At 49.5% G+C, this 18,644-nt stretch overlaps 1 protein-coding gene across 1 annotated transcript in view; it reads left to right on the top strand.

Moving 5' to 3' along the window:
• The window catches only part of KHDC4 (KH domain containing 4, pre-mRNA splicing factor), a 19,200-nt gene extending 3,042 nt beyond the window's left edge, over window positions 1-16,158 (top strand). The window contains exons 2-8 of the mRNA XM_066610398.1: window positions 718-778; window positions 2,385-2,442; window positions 3,905-4,155; window positions 6,282-6,434; window positions 8,455-8,567; window positions 11,623-11,708; window positions 14,780-16,158. Of these exons, the coding sequence (XP_066466495.1) occupies window positions 718-778; window positions 2,385-2,442; window positions 3,905-4,155; window positions 6,282-6,434; window positions 8,455-8,567; window positions 11,623-11,708; window positions 14,780-14,979 (922 nt within the window). The 3' untranslated portion in view covers window positions 14,980-16,158. The remainder of the gene's footprint in view (window positions 1-717; window positions 779-2,384; window positions 2,443-3,904; window positions 4,156-6,281; window positions 6,435-8,454; window positions 8,568-11,622; window positions 11,709-14,779) is intronic.
• The last annotated feature ends 2,486 nt before the right edge of the window (window positions 16,159-18,644 follow it).

The following is an 18,644-nucleotide window of genomic DNA, read 5'->3' on the forward strand; positions in this document are numbered from 1 at the left end:
TCAGCAGGCATCACGAAAGCTATTTGGCCCTCGGTATGAAACAAGTTTGACACCCCTGGGTTAGCTGGATTTGAAACCCTTCTGCTGGGCTTAATAAATAATCAAATGCGAAACAAGTGGAGTGCCCTCGATTAACTGGATATCAGATTTTTTTTTTTAAACATGAACTAATTTTTATACAGGTACTATAAAAGCTGCAGGTTATTAGGTACCCCTAAGATGTATTCCCGCCTTCTGTGGCACAAAAACGAATGCCTCTTCTGTGATTTTTTTAAAGAGATATTTCTCTTTCTCACGTGGGTCAAAATGCCTGTTCTAAGGTAGCACCAACTGTGATGCATGGGGAAAAAAAACAACAAAGCATTGCATCTTCAGCATTCTGTTCTGGTGTGAATTTATGTAGATTGAATCAATAAACTACTTGAGTTTTTAATTGGCTTAAGGGTCTTTAATGGAGTGACAGTTGTAGCTTAGAAAAATCTCTTGTTGAGTGTACGTTTGCGGTAGGCAGCCTGCTTCTCAAGCAACTGGTTTTGCACCTATTAAAAAAAAAATCTGCTCAGCCAAGCATTACTGCCAGGCCGGTGCGGGCATAATTCCAGACCGGAAGAACTTTGAATGTCATTTAGAGGACAAGACAGTTGAGTTAAATGACACCTTTGTTGGTTTTTCCATGGAATCTTGACAGCATTGTGTGTGTGGGTGGGTGTCTTTCAGCCATCCGAAACCAGAAGGCCTTGCAGCTGCCAAAAAACTTTGCGAGAACTTACTGCAAACTGTAAGTAACCCATTCCTTGCCTGTTTGCACTTTCTTGTCCAAAATAGGCGAGGCTTTTGCCTTAAAAGCAGGCTGGCAGGATTAGGCCATCTGCTCCAGGATTTAGTCTCCCACAGTGGTCCCCCTTTGCCTCTGGAAAGCCTATAAGTAGGCTAGAAAGGCTTCCCCCCACCCACCATGGCTCCCCTACAGCCAGTAGTCAGAGGTACACCTGGAAGCAGCACATACGGCCTCTAGTCAGAGAGACACCTGGAGGTAGCACATACAGCCATCATGGCTAGTGGCCATTGATGTCTTCCTTTCTGTCCAAATTTGCCACTGCGCAGAATGAGCAAAGTTACCATAAATGATAATTATTGCACTTAAAATGTGGAAGATGAGTCAGGGATGTCCGTGGAATTCCTTCCCTGAGGAAGTCTGCCTAGCTCCATCCTTTTCTCTTTGGTATCAGCAGAAGTTATTTGGCTAGTCCTTCTAGAATTAAAAACATAAGAACAGCCCCACTGGATCAGGCCATAGGTCCATCTAGTCCAGCTTCCTGTATCTCACAGCGGCCCACCAGATGCCCCAGGGAGCACACCAGATCACAAGAGACCTGCAAGGCTTCCTGGGAATTGTAGTTAAGAACATAAGAACAGCCCCACTGGATCAGGCCATAGGCCCATCTAGTCCAGCTTCCTGTATCTCACAGCGGCCCACCAAATCCCCCAGGGAGCACACCAGATAACAAGAGACCTGCAAGGCCTCCTAGGATTTGTAGTTAAGAACATAAGAACAGCCCCACTGGATCAGGCCATAGGCCCATCTAGTCCAGCTTCCTGTATCTCACAGCGGCCCACCAAATGCCCCAGGGAGCACACCAGATCACAAGAGACCTGCAAGGCTTCCTGGGAATTGTAGTTAAGAACATAAGAACAGCCCCACTGGATCAGGCCATAGGCCCATCTAGTCCAGCTTCCTGTATCTCACAGCGGCCCACCAAATGCCCCAGGGAGCACACCAGATAACAAGAGACCTGCAAGGCCTCCTAGGATTTGTAGTTAAGAACATAAGAACAGCCCCACTGGATCAGGCCATAGGCCCCTCTAGTCCAGCTTCCTGTATCTCACAGCGGCCCACCAAATGCCCCAGGGAGCACACCAGGTAACAAGAGACCTGCAAGGCTTCCTGGGAATTGTAGTTAAGAACATAAGAACAGCCCCACTGGATCAGGCCATAGGCCCATCTAGTCCAGCTTCCTGTATCTCACAGCGGCCCACCAAATGCCCCAGGGAGCACACCAGATCACAAGAGACCTCATCCTGGTGCCCTCCCTTGCCTTCATCATCCTTTGCCATCATCCCTTGCCTTCATCATCATCATCATCATCAATTGGATGATGAAGAAACTTTGATACGTTTTTCAGTACCTCTAATTGTGCACTCTGTTAAAGTGTGTGTGTGTTGCCTTTAATTGTATCTCTGTAAATGGCTGTGGCAGCTGCATAAATGACCCCGTAGATAGAATATGAAGCATGGTAATTTGGTTGCACCCTATCAGGGCTTTAGTTAGTCTGATGGGCGTTGCCTCGTGAAACAGGAAGTATCTGACTTTGATCTCTTTGCAGGTTCATGCTGAATACTCTCGATTTGTGAACCAGATAACCACTGCAGTACCATTAACAGGTACATATGGGCGGAATGTAGGCACTTGTTAAGGGTTGAATGTTGCTGTAGGGGTGCACGGGTGGAATTTGTGCACTTGATTTGGAGTTTTCTGATAGGAGCTGCCTAAGATGTTTGGAAGACGAGAGGGACCTGACAAAATACGCATCGTGCAGCAGTGCAATGCTACTTGGGAAGCAACCAGGGTTTAGAACCTTGGTGCCTGAGGGAGAGTGCTAAAAGCAGAAGCACTCTGAGGGTTTGAAAGTTAGAACTCGAGCAGCAAGAAGTCAGAGCAGTGAATGAGACACAGCAGACATTCAGAGGGTTGATGCGGGGAGAGCTGAGCCGGAAGTAGGATGGTATGAGATCGAGAGAGAAGTCCGTCCTCCCGGCTAGCTTCCTTAGGCTTTTTATTCATTCTCAAAACACATGATGCAAAGCTATGCAATAGGGGAATTACTGAAGGTTGCTGAAATCTGCACTGCTAAGAAACCTGCCGGCTCTGGCTTGAGCGCAATACACGTTCCTGAGATATGCGCTTCTTCATAACATCCTCTGTTTACCGGCTCTGGGGGAAGATACTCAGCGTATTGTCAAGGCCAAGAGTTTGCTCTTGCTGAGACGCAAGTGTGCCTGCTGTCATTATTGCCAAATACTGCTAAAGCATCTCAAAGCCTAGCGCCTGTGCACATAAACGCTACAGCATCGCACTGAAGAGAAACAGTGCTATTGAAATGAACTGGTTTTCAGTTGAATATTTAAAAAGGACAAGGGCAACCCAGTCCGAACGTCTGCTGTATCCAAAGCACAAGGTAGGCTCTGACTGGAGCGCAGCTCAGGATAAGGGGATATTTTTCCCCTTACCCCACGTCACACGCCAGCTGTCACTATAGAGCAGGGGTGCTCAAACTTTCAACTTTAGGGATGCTGGACCTTTAACAAGTGTATAGAAAGGAGAATTGCAGCAGGTGCAACTTGTCATCCCACAGATGACAAGCTGCACCTGCTGAAATTCTCTCTTCTATACACTTGTTAAAGGTCCAGCATCCCTAAAGTTGAAAGTTTGAGCACCCCTGCTATAGAGCTACTCGGATTCACGCAAAATCAGGCAGGCCCCGTAAGGTCAGTCAGGCTGGATGTGGGGGTTAGGATGTGACCCTGGCTGATCCTGCTCCCCTCCTGGGCCCGGTCTGCCCCCCCCAAATGCCCCCTACCCAGAATTCCCTCCTGCCACCCTCTCCAACCCCTTGTGCTGGCCTGCTTCGGCCAGCGCAAACTTACCCAGTCTGGTTGAGATCTGGTGCAGGGACGCTGGTGCGTGTCCTCGCACCAGCCTAGCCTGCTCTTGAGGAGGCGCGAAGGTGCTTGACACTCTTGGGCCGGTGCAGGGAACTCGCACCAGCTCAGGTTCAGGTCAGGATTGCACTCCGAGAAACGGTTTTCATGCAGCTGACTTACAAAGACCTTTCCTGCCCTGCAGGGTTCACGCAACCTGCGACGATCACAACCGTTCCCCCTCAGCCGCCGTATTACCCACCCAATGGCTTCCAGGCAGGCTACCCTGTGGTGCCGCCGCCCCAGCAGCCAGTACAGCCTCCCTACGGGGTGCCGGGCATCGTGCCTCCTGCAGTTCCCTTGGCACCTGGAGTGTTGGCGCTACCCACCGGAGTCCCACCAGTGCCCACCCAGTACCCGATTACGCAAGTGCAGCCGCCAGCCAGCCCTGGCCAGGTAAGGCAGTGGGTAGCGTAACACGGTGATGTTTTTATGTTGTCCGCCAGTGCACCTAAGAACATAAGAACAGCCCCACTGGATCAGGCCACAGGCCCATCTAGTCCAGCTTCCTGTGTCTCACAGCAGCCCACCCAATGCCCCAGGGAGCACACCAGATAACAAGAGACCTGCAAGGCTTCCTGGGAATTGTAGTTAAGAACATAAGAACAGCCCCACTGGATCAGGCCACAGGCCCATCTGGTCCAGCTTCCTGTATCTCACAGCGGCCCACCAAATGCCCCAGGGAGCACACCAGACAACAAGAGACCTGCAAGGCCTCCTGGGAATTGTAGTTAAGAACATAAGAACAGCCCCACTGGATCAGGCCATAGGCCCATCTAGTCCAGCTTCCTGTATCTCACAGCGGCCCACCAAATGCCCCAGGGAGCACACCAGATAGCAAGAGACCTGCAAGGCCTCCTGGGAATTGTAGTTAAGAACATAAGAACAGCCCCACTGGATCAGGCCATAGGCCCATCTAGTCCAGCTTCCTGTATCTCACAGCGGCCCACCCAATGCCCCAGGGAGCACACCAGATAACAAGAGACCTGCAAGGCTTCCTGGGAATTGTAGTTAAGAACATAAGAAAAGCCCCACTGGATCAGGCCATAGGCCCATCTAGTCCAGCTTCCTGTATCTCACAGCAGCCTGCCAAATGCTCCGGGGAACACACCAGATAGCAAGAGACCTGCAAGGCCTCCTGGGAATTGTAGTTAAGAACATAAGAACAGCCCCACTGGATCAGGCCATAGGCCCATCTAGTCCAGCTTCCTGTATCTCACAGCGGCCCACCCAATGCCCCAGGGAGCACACCAGATAACAAGAGACCTGCAAGGCTTCCTGGGAATTGTAGTTAAGAACATAAGAAAAGCCCCACTGGATCAGGCCATAGGCCCATCTAGTCCAGCTTCCTGTATCTCACAGCAGCCTGCCAAATGCTCCGGGGAACACACCAGATAGCAAGAGACCTGCAAGGCCTCCTGGGAATTGTAGTTAAGAACATAAGAACAGCCCCACTGGATCAGGCCATAGGCCCATCTAGTCCAGCTTCCTGTATCTCACAGCGGCCCACCAAATGCCCCAGGGAGCACACCAGATAACAAGAGACCTCATCCTGGTGTCCTCCCTTGCATCTGGCGTTCTGACATAACCCATTTCTAAAATCAGGAGGTTGCGCATACACATCATGGCTTGTACCCCGTAATGGATTTTTCCTCCAGAAACATGTCCAATCCCCTTTTAAAGGCGTCCAGGCTAGACGCCAGCACCACATGCTGTGGCAAGGAGTTCCACAGACCAACCACACGCTGAGTAAAGAAATATTTTCTCTTGTCTGTTCTAACTCTCTCAACACTCAATTTGAGTGGATGTCCCCTGGTTCTGGTGTTATGTGAGAGTATAAAGAGCATCTCCCTATCCACTGGCATGTGGGAGAGAACCATTGGGTCGAATTCTGGGTGCCGGTTAGTTTGCAGAGCACTATCCAGGTACTTGGGGCTGTACGTAGAGTGAAAGGACAGTCCTCTGCCCCAACAGGCTTACAGTCTCTATAAATGAAACACAGTGATGATAATTATTTCATTTGAGAAGAAACAAACACGAACTGCCTTTTTTGGATTTGCTTTTGAAGGTGTTGTTCTTTTCTGTCAACAAAATATACACAACAGGGTGAAAAAAATAGCAGGAAGATAAAGCATTCATCATCATAGCATGGGAACCTGGGTGCTGGATTCATTTGAACCACTGACTTGGGCTTGGATGTTACTGTCTCAGGTTCAGTCCCTAGCAGCAGCTCCGTGGAGGGTTGGGGAAGACCCCCTCCTCCCTGCTTTGAAGCCCTGTCAATGCCTGACAATATGGGGCTGTATAGAATAGGAGTCTCAGAAGACAGCTTCCAGTGTTGCTAAATGAGTAGGCACCTAATATTTGGCTTGATCAGGACTTATTTAATCCAGGCCCGTGTGACTTGGGCCCTGCCAAGCTGAAGGGCGTCTTCACCAACCAGGGTCTGTGCTGTATTTTGTGATCTTCAGTCATTCCGAAAAGTGTTGTTTTGTGATTCCTTCCCACCGTGTGGTTTCCAGACACCGCTGAGCACCCCTTTCCTTCCCACCGGCCCCGTAAAGACAACCTTGCCAGCAAGCACGCAGCCGCCGGTCCAGACCCAGCAAGGCCAAAAGAGGCGCTTCACCGAAGAGCTGCCGGACGAGCGCGAATCCGGGCTGCTGGGATACCAGGTGGAGTGACCTAAAGCGGTTTTATTGCCTGTCCTCGTTCCCTTTCCCCCCTGGCTACTGAGCTGATTCCATATCTGTCCTCTTGGGGGATGTTGCAAACATCTATGGGCACCCTAGAAATGGCCCTTCCTTAATTTCAAGGGCTCCTGTAGCAGCATGAGTAGACATGGGGCCAAGGTCTGTGGGGCCCCACATCCAACCTATTTCTGCCAAAGGCAGTGCTGTGACGATGGGCCTTATCTGCACATACGCAAATGGTAGAGGCAGAGCAGCCTGTACCACTTCAGACTGCAGGTGATAGGAATATACCGTCTTTATTTTACTTTAATTTTATTTTTCACATTTTATTACCGCCCTTCCTCTAGAGAGCTCAAGGCGGTGTACGCAGCTGCTCCCCTCCTGTTGTCCTCACAACAACCCTGTGAGGTAGGCGAGGCTGAGAGAAAGTGATTGGCCCAAGATCACCCAGGAAGCTTCATGGCTGAGGGGGGGATTCGAACCTGGATCTTCCATGTCTAAGGTTCCCTGGAAGTAGAAACTAGCCTAGCAGGAAGCAGGTTGAGCTAGATTTGAAATACACACTCGAAACTCTTGCTTGGGAGATTTGTGTTTCTTTCCATGGGGGAAGCCATTCAAGAAACAATATTCTCTCTCTCCCTCCCCCCCCCCCCCACCGTCTGCCAGCTGAAGTAAGAGCTTGGTGCACCACCTCAGAACTATGCCACCTCATTCTGGTTCTGGGGTATAACCCAGGTCCTAACCCATGTGCAGGATTTTGGGGGCTCTGTGCAGCACATTTTTCCCAGTGGAACAATCCCACTTTCCCAGTAAGCCAGTTGGACTGGAGAGAGTGGAAGGTGATCTTCCGTAAAGAACCCCGATAGGTTGTTTTTGGGGGGAGGGGGGAATCTGTTTTTTGCTTTGTTTGTCAATTAGCCAACCTGGTGGGTGGTGCGTGTGTAGCTTTCTTTTGTTTTCTTAAGGGTATATATAGAACTTTGTTTCAGATTCCTCTGCTGAGGTTTTCAAACAGGTGCCTAGACCCTTGACAGCTTTAGCTAGGCCTGGAGAAAGGATTTCTTAGCTAATTATTTTTCTAAATGACATTATTTTCCATGTAGGTTTGTTTGTTTTTGTTTAAAACGTTTGTGCCCTGCCTTTCCCAAAGCTCAAGGCAGCTAACAAAGCTTAAAACTCAGCATAAAATAATGTGAGAAGGACAGTAAACAGTTGTACGTACATAAGAGAAATTTGGAATGAAAGCAGGCTTGAGGTCTTGCAATTAAGGTCATTAATGTTGATTTGATCCTGTGCTCAGTGGAAAAATCCACTCGTCGGACATCCTTGGGGTGTGTACACTGAGGGGTAGGTTCTAAAGAAATTAGCAACTAATCTTAGTATTTAAACGACCTTGAGTTACATATCCAAATTTGAGGGTAAGCCTATTTTCCGGTGGCTGAATCTTTTTCCCTCCTTCAGTCGACCGCAGTGGGAACCTTAACTATGAAATAGATTTGGTAAAATCCATGAGGGTTTAAAGCAGTAGTTCCCAGTGAACTGTGGCTCCCTGGGGATCTGTGGAAAACAGCCAGGGGAGCTCTGCAGAATCCTTGCAGAAAACCTGCCACCCTGTACTATGTATAGGATTGTGGCCCTGATGGGGAACCGCGGCCAGTGGCCCAAGAGGCCAAGGGAATCACCAGTCAAAGAAGTTTGGGAACCGCTGGTTTAAAGTAACCTTTTTGAAAGAACAAAAAAAAAAACCATCTCATGGGGGGGCAAGGGGTATTTCAGGGCAAGACCCCACATCTGCAGGCAGCAGGGCCTCCGGTTTACATGCAGACAACCAGGCGTGATGCTTGGGAGCCCAGAAGTGTGGAACCGAACCGCGGGCGTGTTGCATTCAGGGTGCTGTTGAAATAGATGAGGCCTCCTAAAAAAAAAAAATTTTCATTAAGGAGCTAATAGCGTGTGTCATAGTTTTAGATTTGCTAATGCCGCTGTGTTTTTCTGCTCATAGCATGGACCCATTCATATGACTAATTTAGGTACAGGCTTCTCCGGTCAGGCCGAGATGGACGGAGCAGGTTCGAAGCCAGCAGGTTCCTCAGGAAAGGAGAGAGAGAGGGACAGGTAGGTTGTGACACTCAGGACCGGTTCATCCCACCGAGGCCCTCTGGTGGTAGATTGGTGCCACTGTCATCTGCCCGCGCTGCTTGCCCGCCTCCTCTGTGGCTGCATTTTCTCTTCCTGACACCTGGATTCAAAAAGGAAGAGGGGCACGGAGAGGAGGAGGAGAGTAGTGGGCTAGAGCGTCAGATGAGAGTGGTGACCACTCTAGTCCACCACTGTTCCCTCCGCCACACCTCTATGCTGTTCCCCTCTTTCCTTTTGAATCCAGGAAGTGGGACGAGGAGGAAAGATCCAGGAAGCAGCTGGCATGTGACTGGGCAATGCGGTGGGGGGCTCGGTCTGCAGTCTCAGGTGCTGGGATGTCTTGGGGTGTCCCTGGCGGGAGCCGCATCACAATGACTCTTGCAGAAATGCTGCGTATTGTGGAGAAAACAGCTAGCTGGAACTACTTCTTCTTCCCCTGTAATGCTAGATTTTTGGAGTCTTCCAGTGAAATGGGGAGGGGGGCAGTAGGTTTGGAGAGATGGAAGGAAATACTCTTATATATTACATTTCTATCCTGGCCCTCCTCCAAAGAGTTCAGGGTGATGTACATGGTTCCTTTCCTCCTCACAGCAACCCTGTGAGGTAGGTAGATGGCTACTGGCCCAAGGTCAACCAGAAAGCTTCATGCCTGAGTAGGGATTTGGATTTAGACCTGGAAGATCCGGGTTCAGTTCCCAAACCACTGCACCATCCTGGCCCCTGAGTCCGTACATACATCAGGGTCCATACATCAGACTCCACAGAGTCTGTGGGATTCCCTGCCACATTCAACTGGTTTTAAAACTGGCTTTTAAAGCTATCTTAAGCCAGAGGTAGTGGCTGTCTTGTGGCAGCGCATTCCCGGGCCTGTTGCGGGAAGGAGTGCTCTCTTTTGTCTAAAGCAGCGGTTGCCAATCTCACGACTGCTGTGTTCTGCGGTCCCTGTTTGGAGCGCAGCTTGCTGTTCCACCTCCACACAGCTTGTCTTTGGAGTAGATCTGGGTACCAGGATGCTCTGGGCAGTCTCTTGCTCAGCATCCCAGAAGACACTGCAACAGGACATCTGGGCATACATGGCTGCCCAGGGCATCCTGTTGCTCATATCCATTCCAAAGATGAGCCACGTGGAGACAGAATGGTAAACTCCACTCCCGGAGTGGAAGGCTATCCTCAAACCCCAGGTTCAGCCCCCAGGCCAGGGTTTGGAGGAGCATAGTCTAAAGGGAGATTGCTCAGATTTGAGGAGGAGAAGTCTGTGCCTTACTAGCCCCTGTGGCTATGTGGAACTTTGTGTTCCACCGACCACTTCAGAGTACCAGTCACTGGGAGGCAAGAGAGAGGAGAAGGCCCTTGCCTTCATTCCTTGCTGGGGGTGGGGGGCATCATGAAGCACATGGCAAGCCTCTGTCGGCTGCTGGGTGATGTGGAAAAAAGTTCTCAAAGTGGTTTATGTTGCACACCCTTGTTCCTTTTTCTGTCTGAAAAAAGACACAAGTAAGACTCCAGCAAATGACCACTGGGAGGGGACTCTGTGCTGGGGTAAATCAGGACAGTTGCTCTCCCTCTGCTTAAATAGAAAAAAGAGCCATGGTTTTAAAAAGTAGGTCTTGGCCAGTGACCTGGAGTTTGCCTTTTTTGGCAATGCTCATAGCTCTGCATTGTGGGAGCATAAGAACATCGGAACAGCCCCACTGGATCAGGCCATAGGCCCATCTAGTCCAGCTTCCTGTATCTCACAGCGGCCCACCAAATGCCCCAGGGAGCACACCAGATAACAAGAGACCTGCAAGGCTTCCTGGGAATTGTAGTTAAGGACATAAGAACAGACCCACCGGATCAGGCCACAGGCCCATCTAGTCCAGCTTCCTGTATCTCACAGCGGCCCACCAAATGCCCCAGGGAGCACACCAGATAACAAGAGACCTGCAAGGCTTCCTGGGAATTGTAGTTAAGAACATAAGAACAGCCCCACTGGATCAGGCCATAGGCCCACCTAGTCCAGCTTCCTGTATCTCACAGCGGCCCACCAAATGCCCCAGGGAGCACACCAGATAACAAGAGACCTGCATCCTGGTGCCCTCCCTTGCATCTGGCATAGCCCATTTCTGAAATCAGGAGGTTGCACATACACATCATGGCTTGTACCTCGTAATGGATTTTTCCTCCAGAAACTTGTCCAATCCCCTTTTAAAGGCGTCCAGGCTAGACGCCATCACCACATCCTGTGGAAAGGAGTTCCACAGACCAACCACACGCTGAGTAAAGAAATATTTTCTTTTATCTGTCCTAACTCTCCCAACACTCAATTTGAGTGGATGTCCCCTGGTTCTGGTGTTGTGCGAGAGTGTAAAGAGCATCTCCTTATCCACTCTGTCCATCCCCTGCATAATTTTGTATGTCTCAATCATGTCCCCCCTCAGGCGTCTCTTTTCTAGGCTGAAGAGGCCCAAACGCCGTAGCCTTTCCTCATAAGGAAGGTGCCCCAGCCCCGTAATCATCTTAGTCGCTCTCTTTTACACCTTTTCCATTTCCCATATGTCTTTTTTGAGATGTGGCGACCAGAACTGGACACAATACTCCAGGTGTGGCCTTACCATAGATTTTTACAACGGCATTATAATATTAGCCGTTTTGTTCTCAATACCTTTTCTAATGATCCCAAGCATAGAATTGGCCTTCTTCACTGCCACCGCACCCTGGGTCGACACTTTCATCGACCTGTCCACCACCACCCCAAGATCTCTCTCCTGATCTGTCACAGCATGTGGGTAGACCCTTGGCAGAGAGGTGTTCCATCTGTCTGAATCTGTTGCCCAAGTTGCCATTCTCAGGGTGGGTGAACAAGGCGAGGGGCTGGGACGCTTTAACTGGTGTAAAACCAATTACAAATCTGTGGCACATTTACACTCTTTGCCTTGCCTTGCGTAGTGGGCCAGTATGTGGCTGGTCTCCCTCTCAGGGTCGCTGGAACGCCCTTGACGGGCTTTGAAGTGCTCCTCCCCAAACGCGCCTTGTCCTCGTCTCTCAACAGGCAGCTGATGCCTCCGCCGGCGTTACCGGTGGCCGGGATGAAGGCAGACCCCGAAGACAGAAACGGGTCCTTAGTGGGCAGCAATGGTGAGCGTACGTTGCGGGATGGCGTGGCTTGTGCTTGCGTGCCGCTGGCGCCGGCTCTGCTGAGAACAGCTTGCTTTGGGCTGCCCCTGGTGCGGTGGGCGATTTCCCGGCACTGGGCCGCACAGGGGTCTCTGCTTCTTTTGGTTGCTGTGTGCAAATACAGTTGACCATCCTCTGAGAAACCCCAGTTCAGGCTAGGAAAACCACACCTTCTCTACTGGGTTTTTTTTTGGGGGGGGGGGGGAAATCAAGAGTCAAGCTGGTGTATATTTTGATCACAGCTGGATCATCTGCCCGGCCTGTGCCCCAGAATGTGACATTCCAGAATTTCTTTCTGACTTTCTCCTTCCCATAATGCAGGAATTGTCACCTTTTTTTCACCTCTCGGTACACTGACAAGGCAGTAAAAGGGCCAAGGCACACCATCGGTTTTGGGACAATTGACGAGTCACACCCCACTGCCAATGGGGGAGGGGCTTACATCATCCAGCGACCGTACTAATAAATGACCCTCCCACAAACTTCCACAGGGCTATTTGCGGCAGACCCAACATGCCACGGCACAGTGGTGGAAAACCGTTGCCGGAATGCGTAACTCTGCCCAGCCATTTTTTTGATTAGAATATATGGATCACCCCGCAGGATCAGGCCAAAGGCCCCTCTTGCCCAGCATTCAGTGACCCGCCTGCTGCCTCTGAGAAGCCCATACATAGGAGGTGAAGTGTGTTGTGTGAGAGAGCCCATCCTAAACTCCTGCCAGTTTTCATTGAACGACCCCTGTGATTCTAGTGTTGTGAGAGAAGGAGAGGAAAATATTACTTCCTGACCTGTCCCCGCAGCGCAGTCTCAGTTGCCCCTCCACTTGCCCATTGTCCAGGCTCCCTGCTACTCGTCTCCCCCATGGTTGATGTCCCATGCGGTGCGGTGCGCTTTTGTTTAAAAAGAACACGAGTGCTGGTGGATTACGCCAGTGGTCACGCGTTTAGTCCAGCATCTTCTTTCCCACCACGGCCAACCAGATGCCTTTACGGGGAAAAGGGGGTGGATCCATCTCTTGCCACTGCTCCCTTGAATAACACAGCCAGCAGGTAGCACATAAATAGCGAATTTAAAATGCAGCACCTGGTCTTGTGTTAGCAAGGCGCCTTGAATGGATGGTCAGCTAGAGAGTCAAAGGCTGTCGTAGGTGGAGGGCAGGAGAGTAAAATCCAGGTGGACCAGAGCTTACCGGAAGTCGCTCCTTTCCCATCCAGATAAGCTGTGTGCTTGGATCTGTCCTTTTCTGTTGCTGGAAGGAGGGTGACCAGAGTGAATTATCACCTCCCAGTTGATCAAGAGGCAGAGTAATTGTCCAGGGGAACTCTGACAGCCTTAGCCAAGATACCTCCCAGTTTTTGGTTCTGCCAGCTAAGCGCTGTCCCCTTTTGGTCAGTGGCAACCAGTGCCTCTTCAGCGATAACCCCCTCTGGGTGTCGTCCTTCTAGGACAGGGGTGCCCAAACCCCGGCCCGGGGGCCACTTGCGGCCCTCAGGGACTCCCAATGTGGCCCGCGGGGAGCTCCCAGTCTCCAATGAGACTCTGGCCCTCCAGAGACTTGCTGGAGCCCATGCTTGCCCAACGCGAGTGGGATGAGGGCTTCCTCCACTGCTTGCTGTTTCACGTCTGTGATGCAGCAGCAGCAGCAAAGGAAAGGCCAGCCTTGCTTCGTGCAAGGCCTTTTATAGGCCCTGAGCTACTGCAAGACATTCATTCATTCATAGAAGTTCCATCTCTAATATATTAATTTATGTAAATTTATTCAAATTTGAAATGTAAATTAATTCTTTTTTCCCCGGCCCCCAGCACAGTGTCAGATGATGCAGATGATGTGGCCCTCCTGCCAAAAAGTTTGGACACCCCTGTTCTAGGATGAGGAAGTAACCAGTGGTTCCTTTCTGCAATCTACAGTTTTGCTAGTGAGCAGAAAAGAAAGCAGGCTCCCTCCGTTTGGAGCCAAGATTGATTTGATAGGAACACACCCTTCCCCCTTGTTAACCTCGCAGTCCTCATTTTTCCCCCCTCCTCCTCTACATCAAACACCTCCTTGTTCCTCTGTGACTTCAGGACCTAGAATATGCTAATGGATAAAAAATGTGTGCTAAATTCATTCCTCCCCCCACCTCTCTAGGCACCAAGTTATATACTTTTCCTTTCCTTGTGAAGATGCTCAAAGCAGCTAACAAGAACCAGATACCACAATTAAATAATATCCAGGGCTTTCCAATGCGGGTGCCTGTGTACCCACGGAGGTGTCAGTTGGCACTCCCTTGTTGCCTCTCTTGTCTCCTCTGCCCTGCTCCACATGGTGCGTGCAGGACGCTTGGAAAGCTAAAGAGAGCAGCTTTCCAACAGCTCTCCTGTACCTCCACTCCCTGGCCAGGCAGGTGAGGATGAGAAGTGGAAAGGGGCAGTGACGGTGGAGATTGCAAGCCAGGCCTCACCCAGTTGCCTTCAACACCTGAAACTTGGGGAACTAATAAAAAAAATCAACATATAGCCATTTCAAAGGCAGCAAAACTGAGGCAGACTCTGTTGGACTTAAAGCCCATATCTGGCACTTCTCTGACTTCTGGAGGCAGAGAGCCTTCCTCTCTTTGGCCCGGCTGTTTGGTTTGTTGTTGTTTTTGCTTTTAAAGCAATGTTTGGACTCTTCCTTTAAACGCGTGTTCTTTAACGGTGAGATTGTGAGCCTTTTACCTGCTTTTGCTAACTTCACTTTTTTTTTTCTTGTCTCTTGTGTTTTTCTTTTTTTTTTCTCTCTTCTCTGTTCTCTTACATGGTTCTGACGGATCACATGTGCCGTTACCGATGCCCTTGGCGCCTGACCACCTACCCGGGGTGACTGTTGGCTCTGTGACCTCGAAATGGTGTCCAACTAACAATTTTTTTAATAATGTCTCTTATTTAATTAACACGTTTGGGGGATATGCATATATACATTTACCTCTCTGTTTTATTTTTCTCTTTTGGGTGGGATGTCTCTGTCTCTCTCTCTCTCTTTGTTTTTTTTTTCTCTCTCTCTCCTCCTCTAGATCATCCAGCGAAGAAGATGAAAACGGGCGAAAAGGGGTTTGGGCTGGTGGCATACACCGGCGACTCCTCCGACGAAGAGGACGACCACGGGGGTCACAAAAGCGCAGGTAGTTTTTCACAGGGATGGAGTTTAGGCTACCAGTACCCATCGTCCCAACAACGGGCTAAGCAACAGATGCCATTTTGGATGGCCCCTTAGCAGCCAGCGCCTACACCCGCCGTGTCTCTCAAGCAATAACGCATGTATATTATCAAAACAGTCTCTGCAACTTGTACATCATCCCGGCCTCTCTCTATACAAGCTTCCAAGATGCAGTCTTGCCTTTTTTTTGTGGCTGGGGCTCCCTGTTGTTGGGTTTTTAAAAAAACTGGAAAATGAAACACACCAGTGCTGCTTCGGCAGCGGGACATCTTCGTCAAAGGCGACGTTTGAAATCGGTCTTGCTGGAACACAGTTGCTGACGCAGTGTTGGCTTTGCGCACCGCACACGGGAGCAAGCCCTCCCCATCTCCGCGTATCTCACTCTCCCGTTCTTGGCTTCGGAAAGAGGCAGCAGCTGGCCCGGCTCCTTGTAGCATTTTAGTTCGTGTTTCGTTCCCAGTTTAGCCTGCTGCCGTTCCGCTCGTATTTCTGTTGATAACTGGATTTTACTTTGTGTGAGTGCGTATGGGTATGTTGTGTGTGTGTGACTGCGATGCTTGGGCCTTCTGACTAAAGTGTGGGGGAGAGGAAATTTTTGCCAGAGGAGTTGTCCTGCAAATCACCTTGTTTAGGAGCCGTTTCCCTTGTTCTACTCTTTTCTTTTAAAAAGAAAAAAAAATGGAAATACGAGGCTTTTTTCACTTTCTGTAAGCGTAATCAACTCTACTCAGAATTTTTCTTTTTTTCCCCAGGGGGCTGCCAGTAAGTTTTTGCCCCCCTCGCAATTTTGCATTAAAGTCACATTAATCTGGGAACAGTGTGCAACCTCTAGGAAGCGGTGTTACTCTTGAATTGTCCTCTCTTGCGCTGGGCTCTCTCTGACCACGGACCGGCTTCTCCAGCAACAGCAACCCAAGCAATCTTGTCTTGTTCCGAAACCCGATTCCACCTAAAACTCTGCTTCACAGCTGTTTTTCCTACAAAGAGAGACTTCATTGGGCACGGATGTGACAGGAGCTGGGAAACGGCTGAAGAGGAGAAGGGAAAACAAAACACTTGGGATTGTTTTTATAGTGACTCGAAACCGTGGCAGGGTCTTCCCACAGCCACGGCCCCGACGGCCTCCAAGACCACTTCCGCAAAGGTGGGGCGTGCAGCGGCACCGAGGGACTCCGTTGAAACTTAACTTTTGCAATCTGTGTTTGAAAAAGGCAAATAAAAGTTCAAAGTATTGGAGTGTGCGTCGGACTTCTTTTCACCTCCCAGCGCCAAACGGAAAGGGGGCCCTATTCCGTGGTTTCTTACATGTTGTAAATCAAACGAGCCATTAATTTCCTGACAAACGTGCACATATTGTCCTTTTTCTGGGCTCTTGCGTTTGTTTGAAAGCAGCCTTGCAGCTCAGTGAAATGAAAGTTTTATCTGTCCCTCTCCAGCTGTGTGAGTTAATGGGTGACCTGAAAGAGCTTACGCATTCCCGGCAGATAGATAGATAGATAGATAGATAGATAGATAGATAGATAGATAGATAGATAGATAGATAGATAGATAGATAGATAGATAGATAGATAGATAGATAGATAGATAGATAGATAGATAGATAGGGAAGGAAGGAAGGAAGGAAGGAAGGAAGGAAGGGAGGGAGGGATGGATAGATAGATAGATAGATAGATAGATAGATAGATAGATAGATAGATAGATAGATAGATAGATAGATACTTTTATTTACGGTCATCCGACCAGCTAGTCACAAACAACAAAACAAAATACACAGAATTAAAACCAACCCCCGTTACACATATGTAAAATCATAGAATCAGAGATTTTCACTCTCAATTTTCTTCCTTACCAACTGTGCAGCATAACAGAAGCGGGCAACCCTGATTGATATATCCTGAGTATACATCAGAAAGCAGAAAAGCAAGCTGCTCCTCCGCCTGCATCCCCGTTTCAATACCGAAGATCGGGGAGATAAATTTAGATCTCAAATCGTCATAGTATGGACATTGCAAAACAATGCGGGCAGTTGTCTCCACCACGTTTTGAGGGCAGGGGCACAATCTCTCTTGAATAGGGACGCCTTGCATAACGCCCCAAAAGAACTGCTGATAAAAGTGCATTACACCTAGCTTTAGTAAAAGCAATCCTAAATTTAGGAAATAACAATATTATAAAAATAACTGGCAGGAGAAAATGCAAGAGCTTGATCCCCAAGAAAAACATACACAGAAAGTCTGGCTCTCGCAGATCTCCATTCGAGGTCTACCGACCTCTGACGCAAAATTTCTTTTGTGTCTCCCGGGCTCATCATCGTTAAAGACTCATTAAAGGGGAGAGATTGCAGAGTTTGAAATGATCCAAGCACCTTTTTTCCCCAGGGATTCCCGGCAGGACAACGGAGAATGGGTACTTGCTAGAGGTGGCTTCTAAATAGCCTCCTTTTAGATAACTTATTGAACTTCCTTATCAAGGTGGTGGTAAATTGCACATTGCTGGTGAGTTGACTTTTCAGCAGCTTTGCCAACATTCTTGGGTCAGCCAGTCCTCTCCTCCCCCCATTAGTGCATACTCATTTTACCAGGATTTAATCCATTTATTTTTGTAAGGGGTGGGTGGGCAAGTGTGCCTTTTCCTGGCAGGGTCATGCAAATGACTTCTTGCTTGGTCCCTTTCCGGGAGGGGGGAGGGGTCACTTCTAGTCCCAGTTGTGCTTGTAAAACAGCTTCAGCTTTTCTGTTCAGCTTCAGCATCTTCATTTAGCTGACCATGATGGGACAAGCTCCTCCTTCGGGAGATGCCAAGCTGGTTGCAAAATGGGATACGCTGGGCTAGTATTGGCGCAGGTAACATCTGCCTTTCAGCTGGGCCCAGTCCTTCTGCACTGAGCAGGAGACTAGACCAGGGGTGTCCAAAGTTTTTGGCAGGAGGGCCACATTGTCTCTCTGACGCTGGGCCAGGGGAAAAAAAAGAATTAATTTACATTTAAAAATTTGAATAAATTTACATAAATGAATATATTAAAGATGGCACTTATATGAATGAATGAAGGTCTTGAATTGCTCAAGGCCTATAACAGGCCTTGCACAAAGCAAGGCTGGCTTTTCCTTTGCTGCCGCTACTGCATCACAGGCCTGAAACAACAAGCAGTGAAGGGAGCCCTCATCCACAGTTCGTGCATCAAACAGTTTGAGGCGTCAAACAGTTGCCGTCAGGCTGAGAGCAGTTGTGTTAGGCCACTGTGGGCTCCAGCAAATCTCCAGAGGCTCATTGGAGACTGGGGGCTCCCTGAGGGCCGCATTGAGAGGCCTCGAGGGCCGCAAGTGGCTCCAGGGCCGGGGTTTGGGCAACCCTGGACTAGACCAATGCTCACAAAGAAGACAAAGGATCTTCCCCTTGACAGTTGTGTATAGGACAGCAATAGGACCCTAACCTTAGGGTTAGGGATCTGCAGGAGGGATCTGAAGGCCTTAGGAGTGGACCTCAACAGGTGGGAAACCCTGGCCTCTGAGCGGCCCGCTTGGAGGCAGGCTGTGCAGCATGGCCTTTCCCAGTTTGAAGAGACACTTGGCCAACAGACTGAGGCTAAGAGGCAAAGAAGGAAGGCCCACAGCCAGGGAGACAGACCAGGGACAGACTGCACTTGCTCCCAGTGTGGAAGGGATTGTCACTCCCGAATCGGCCTTTTCAGCCACACTAGACGCTGTTCCAGAACCACCTTTCAG

This window comes from Tiliqua scincoides, chromosome 15 (genome assembly GCF_035046505.1).
Source record: "Tiliqua scincoides isolate rTilSci1 chromosome 15, rTilSci1.hap2, whole genome shotgun sequence".
Taxonomy (NCBI): Eukaryota; Metazoa; Chordata; class Lepidosauria; order Squamata; family Scincidae; genus Tiliqua; species Tiliqua scincoides.